The sequence below is a fragment of the Nymphalis io genome, chromosome 30 (assembly GCF_905147045.1).
Source record: "Nymphalis io chromosome 30, ilAglIoxx1.1, whole genome shotgun sequence".
In the NCBI taxonomy this organism is placed as follows: Eukaryota; Metazoa; Arthropoda; class Insecta; order Lepidoptera; family Nymphalidae; genus Nymphalis; species Nymphalis io.
Genome location: NC_065917.1, coordinates 1289986 through 1296803, shown reverse-complemented (window position 1 = coordinate 1296803; position 6818 = coordinate 1289986). Strand labels below are relative to the sequence as shown.

Here is a 6818-nt window from a genome sequence, read left to right as displayed (position 1 = left end):
TTTCTATAAAAAAAAACTACATATATACGGTCGGAACGCCAGTCGTACCTACATGCCTCGAGTGTGTGATGATATTATAAGCAGTAAACTTGCTATTTGTGAATATTTATATTTATATTGGTGGTTTGTTTAATTAATCTTCTAATCAAAAAAACACAATAAGTATTTTTATTGAACACTTTCTATTTCATTCGAAGATTTTTTTTTTTTAAATTATAATATTTACAATCGGAAAAACTAGAAAGAAACTCGGCCGGTCGGTATTCGGGCAGCCCTATCCCGTGTTGACGTATGTTGACGTACCGTGCGGCGTGGCGCTGCTGTAGGTATTTATTTCTAGGGCAGGACTGAGCCATAACATTACCGTGATTCAGTGCTTGCCTGAGTTTGATCTCGCAATCATTCACGTGTTTTAACTGGTAATCTGGATTCAGTTTTATTTATTATGAAATTATATAGAAAACCAGTTATTATGTTGAAAGTTATTGAGATAAGACACACTATATTAATAACTAATCGAAAATCTTTTCTTAATTTCTTTTATAATTAAAACACCAATTATGATTAGCTTATAACGCTTTTTGATTATCTTTTTTATTAAATAATTTAAGTTAAAATATTTGCATAACATAAATATAGTGACTAAATTTGTATATTATGTTTAAAGCAAATAAATTCAATTGAATTACGTGTTTTTATTTGATTATTTCACTCCAGATTGAATGTTATTTTACAAAAAAAGATGTACAAAATCGTCCTTCGATGTTATTATACTGGTTACTTAATTATCTGTGTTGTTATTTTGACAGTTCAAAGTTCTTAATGTCATATTTCGCGCCATTTTTTTTATTGTACTTATATTTCGCAAATAATATTTGTCTGCAAAAAGTTAAGCATTTAAACAATTTAGTTACTGGTGTTATGTGTGAATGTTAAGAGTATAAATCGAAACCATGGCGAGGACGAAAGCATCGGTAGGCGCGAAAGGTGTGTTATTATTAAAGCAAATAATGTATTCGTAGACGATATTTTGCTAATAATATGTAATTAAAACTGGTAATTAAAATGATAAACCATATGATATCCCAAAATCTGTTTTATTAATTATTTGAAAGACATAAATATCAAAAATTTAACAAGATCAATTACATTTGCGAAATTAATCTCTAATTACAATGATGTTAAATTTATCAGACCGGGTCTTACAGTCTTAAAGTACAAAAGCTTCTCATGTCTTCATGCATAGTAATATTAATTACTAAGTAGGATAATATTTTCTAAACAACTTAGTAATTGAACTTTTAAATTAAAAATAACCTATATTTGAAACTAGAAACTATGAATTGAAGTGTCCATGCCTCACACCTTATGAAATCAGCAATTGTATAAATATAAATATTGCTGAAATTATGTATTTATAAAGTTTATAAAGGTATACAAGAGCCAAGCGAAATTAAAGATTTTTTTAAAAATACAATCAAATTTGTTCTCTCAACCTCACTGATCAATTTCTTTTGTATGTTTTCCATTCTACGTGCGAAGCAAAGCAAGCGAAATATTATTATATATCTTAAGATAGTCACGGGCTATATGCTGAAATGCAGATAAATTTCCGAGTACCAAGATACAGGCTTATCGCCTAGTTTGGAAATCAATAGAATCATTTTGTGTATTATTTATAATTAGCTTCACACAACTATCTATTTATCAAGTTTTATGTTACAATAATTTTAATATAAAATTGTACTTTTATTTATGAGGCTATGTTTTACACAATAAATTATTATAAAGCATGAGAACTAATTTTGATGAGAGACATTCCACTATGACATAAGTTTTACCCTATCTGTATAGAAATAGGCAAAGACAAAACAGTACAGTACCATTAATTTTTTTTTTCTTGTAGCTATTGACAAGCTCTAATGTGTTATAAAAATATAATACATGTATGTTTTTATGATTTTTTAATAATAATTATGTTTGAATGTCAACCTTGGGGGGAAAACTAGCTTACATAATTCTTTATGTATTGATTTGTTCTTTAGTGTCATCTGGTAAAAGTAGCAAAGCGAGATGCAGCGCAGCTCCACCAAGCAGTGTACCTTCCACAAGTAAGTATTTTTTATAGTTTGCTGTAAAATCTTGAAGTAAGAGAATTGCTGCATAACAAAAACACGCAGACACAATAAACATTAATATAATTAAAGATATGATGAACCAAAACTCTGGAAAACAAGTCCATGGATATAGAGTTATAAAATACTAAAAAATACACTGCTCCGATGCACGTTGATAAATATGCATGGCAAAATTTGATCAGACATGTGTTTTATAAAGATATATTTCTTTAATATGTATGAAATGATGGTTATATGGTCAATTCTGGTGGCATCGCTTTGTTCAGGAACATCTGGACGAGTGCCACTCACCAATGATTACACCACTAAACAATAATACTTTGGATTGCTGTGTTTAATCAAAATGGTAATGAGAAATTACCAACACGACCATATTTACCATAAGTGATTATAATTATAGGTATTTACCAAAGGATTGTCCATTTGTTTGTCTGTCTTCCTATAACTATAAAACTACAAAATTACACTCATGGTTATTATGGCTGCCGTCTACTAGTAGATACAGCTATCAATATGCTGCACATCCTGATGTCTTGGGTTCAAACCCCTGTTTAAGGCACTAAAAAGTTAAGAAATGTTTACTTACAGCCATAATACAAAAGACAGTGTAAGCTGTTTACACTACTGTGTGTTCTTCTGCGGTTGAAATCTTCAGTTGTGTCGGATTGCCATCTCATTGTATTATAAAAATGTAATATAAATAAAATAGAGCCTTTTTTTTCTCACTGGGCAAACACATTTACGTGTTTCCCCCACATTTATGTGGGACTCGCCGGCGCTGAAGACGCCGAAATACCCACTAAAAACCAGCGGCCTTGTCGGGGGACTTACGGTATCGCTTGCGCATACTGCCGTGAAATAAAATAGAGTCTGCAGAATATACTGAATTTGACGCTTATGAAGTATAATATCTCAGGGCATTTGTCTAGTTTCTGCAGAATGGTTGCTGCCAAAATCCGGTCATGAGGACCAATATTGATATATGCTCAATAGTAACAAATAATGTTCCTCGTTACAGGCAATGGAGAGAAATCTTCCAGGAGCTACAGTGGTGGTAACTCCGTATGCCCTCGAGAGACTCCCAAATGGCAGAAACCTATCACAAACTTCTTTATAACGAATCAGAACACTGAATCGGACAGTGATGTAGAGGATAGCAATGATGCTAGCGGTAAGTGACAGCTGCTGTACTTTATTAAGACTTATTAGACAGGATTGCCAATTAGCCAACCCTATAAAACTCTACTTACTTATAGTAACAGCCTGTGAATGTCCCACTGCTGGGCTAAGGCATCGTCTCCCTTTTTGAGGAGAAGGTATGGAGCTTATTCCACCACTCTGCTCCAATGCGGGTTGGTGTAATACATATGTGTCAGACTTCAGTGAAATTAGATACATGCAGGTTTCCTCACGATGTTTTCCTTCACCGTATAGCACGAGATGAATTATAATCACAAATTAAGCACATGAAAATTCAGTGATGCTTGCCCGGGTTTGAACCCACGATCATCGGTTAAGATTCACTCATTCTTACCACTGGGCCATGTCGGTTTCCTACTTACTTACTTATCATTAATTCTCCTTCTATAGTGTTTCCCTTTGAAAAGTGAGCCGGTGTTATTACAAAATGAGACTTTACACTTGTGAAATATTAATTCCAGCGAGCAGTTCCAAGCCCAAACCAAAACGCAACATTATAGAATCAGACGATGAAGATGAACAAGCAACCAAACCGATAAACAAAGAGCTCGATGAAACCATCGAATTAGAGCCACTCACAGGCGAAGACAGTCACAAAATTGACGAATACTACGCTACCAAAGACAAAGGGAAGGGAAAGGGGAAAAAGACGGTTGATAAAGAGAATCTTGATAATAACGTCAAAAGGAATTCCGTGAAACGGGACTTAGAAGAAGATACCAATGTTGAAGATAGAGAGCATGTCACTAAGAAGATCAAAGTAAATTAAAGTCCATTCGTATGGAATTCTGACTTGCTCTGAAAATTTAATTATTTGTGTAATGTTGTCGATCAATGACAGGAGTAAAGATAAATGAACCGTGATTGTCATGAAATTGGTCGAGTTCTAAATTATCTGTGGTCTTTATATCTGTGAAGTTGTTGCAAGTAAAACTAAAGTGTATATAAGTATTTGAGTGTAACAGTGTCGTGTTATATATAGAGATATATTGATCGAGAACTGTTTGTGGTGTACAATACAGCCGAGCTGGTAGCGAATCACATGGAATTTGTAAATCTAAGTTTTGTTTATCTTTACTCTTGTTATTAGATTTTAATGTTACAAAAATATTTGATTCATTGATTTTTAGTCATTTTGATTATTTCTGGCAAATAATTGTGGCCTTTAAAAGAGCTATAGATCTTATTATTCAAGTTGTTTTTGAAGAGAAATTTACTTGGTGGTATCACCGCCTTAGATATTCTACCGCCAAACACCAATACTTCGCATTGTTGTGTTCTGGTTGGAAGGGTGAGTCAGCCAGTGTAATAATAACCAGATAGTGTAATAATAAACCACAGACACAATACATTGGCGATAAAATAAAGTTGTTAATATTTCTCACATCGCCAATGTAGCAGTGGGGACCACTTACCGCCTATGTCTTAAAAAAGAAATATGTGAAGCATTCACTGGGACAGTATTCAATCTTATTTTAAATACAGGGTGACAGTTAAGTAAATAAGAATAGCATATTTCTAGATAAGCAGTACTTTTTTTTTAAAGTAATACATTTGACTTTTCTCTTTCTTAACGGGGAAGTTATTCCATCACTAAAGGAGACATGCCACAGAATTTTATGCAACACAAGAAAGTTTCTTTAAGTATTAATAGTTTAAACATTAAGAAACACCATTGTGGCAAAAAAAATATCTACAAATGATTTCCATTTGATGAAACAAGATGAAGCTTCGAGACATTTTTATGTTTATAGGTGTCACACAGTGATTAAAACCGGTATGAACCAGTTTGCACCAGTTTTCACCGGATACCAGTGACTGTAACCATTAAAAGTATAATTTTTTTACTAATTAGTTCAACTTCCACATTCCATTTTAGTATATATGTGAAAACTTATGTCGCTGTTGAGTTAGGAATAATTGTTTCTAGATGATTTTGATGAAAAATGTTATTATGAAGATGAGGCTTTACGGAATCCACGATTAAGATTGTTGAATTTAAAGTTAAGCTCAGAATTTTCAAGTGGCAAGTAATTTGTGTTTATGTTTCAACTCGTGGAAATAGTTCGTTAAGGAAAAACATCTTGATAAGCATATGTCTGATTTCAATGAAATTCTGCCACACGAGGCACCAACTCGCATTGATCAGTGTAGTGGTTGGGCACACCGGAACATTCAGACAAATTATATTTATCAAATGAAATTACGAGGCTGACAGCGAAACGGAATGGAAATATTTATCTGCTAACGGTACACCATTACAAATGCAGCGATGTCACCAATCTGATTTAGCTGTTTTTTGTTGCCATGTTGATTGTGTTATCGCCACAAAAAACCTTCAATATGTCGGCGCTTTATATATGTTCGAACTTTCCAGAAATGTGATTTAAAATTAGTTCTATATTGTTACCTTTATATTTAAGTATTAATTAAATGTATTCGAAGCGAAACTTTCTAGTTGTAAATAAATGAATAAAAAATACTTGAGTTTTTTTTTTTATAGAATAGGAAGGTGGACGAGCATATGGGCCACCTGATGGTAAGTGGTCACCAAACGCCCTTAGACATTGGCATTGTAAGAAATGTCAACCATCGCTTATAGCCAATGCGCCACCAACCTTGGGAACTAAGATTTTATGTCCCTTGTGCCTGTAATTACACTGGCTCACTCACCCTTCAAACCGGAACACAACAATATCAAGTAATGCTGTTTTGTGGTAGAATATCTGATGAGTGGGTGGTACCTACCCAGACGAGCTTGCACAAAGCCCTACCACCAGTGAATTTATTTTAATTATCGTTTTAGTTCCACTTTATACATAGATATATCCAGATAGAACGATTTTAATGATTTTACATCTAGACACGCGGAGGCATATCAAGCCAAGTTCAAGCTAACAAAACTGGCAAGCAGCACTGTGTGTGTAATACACGAACCATTTGAAGCCACTTTTGACACCCTCCTAACTCAAAAACTATTTCACATAAACATTGGCTTATATAGTGAGACTTGCGAGATGCAATGCGCTCCATTTAGATGTTACCATCCAAAAATCGTCATTTTTATCACTGACTGACCTATAGATCAAAACTAACCCAATTCCAGATGATCTAGAAAGTTCAAATTTGGCATCCAGATATGTGGTTGGGTGAGTACAAAGGAATAAATCACAAAAGTAGTAAATTCTTATCATTTTATTATAATTTTTCAATTAATTGATCCTAGTAGCAACACTAATAGTGCCTGTAATGTAAGAATTAGCAATCAAAATTGATGACAGCCGGTCTTTTTGTGGATTTTAAATTCATCACGTGAATATATAACGAGTGGAAACCATTTTTATTTTATTTTTTTTATCCAATCACATCAGTTTTAGTACTTAAAACTAAGAGTATAATAGACTTTTGTATTTATAACAACTTAAAATATCATTTCTTGTTATAAATTAGCATAATATTTTGAAGCCTAAGGTCTGACTT

General features: G+C 33.3%; 2 protein-coding genes across 2 annotated transcripts in view; one reads left to right on the top strand and one right to left on the bottom strand.

Moving 5' to 3' along the window:
* LOC126779896 (catenin alpha) overlaps positions 1-6818 on the bottom strand; it is a 400158-nt gene that overhangs the window by 329114 nt on the left and 64226 nt on the right. The gene's annotated exons all lie outside the window — the stretch shown is intronic.
* Positions 846-5790, top strand: LOC126780127 (PCNA-associated factor-like). The gene is made up of 4 exons (XM_050504396.1): positions 846-987; positions 2046-2111; positions 3157-3309; positions 3800-5790. The coding sequence occupies exons 1-4, from the start codon at positions 954-956 to the stop codon at positions 4105-4107; spliced, it is 561 nt and encodes a 186-aa protein (XP_050360353.1). The 5' UTR covers positions 846-953; the 3' UTR covers positions 4108-5790.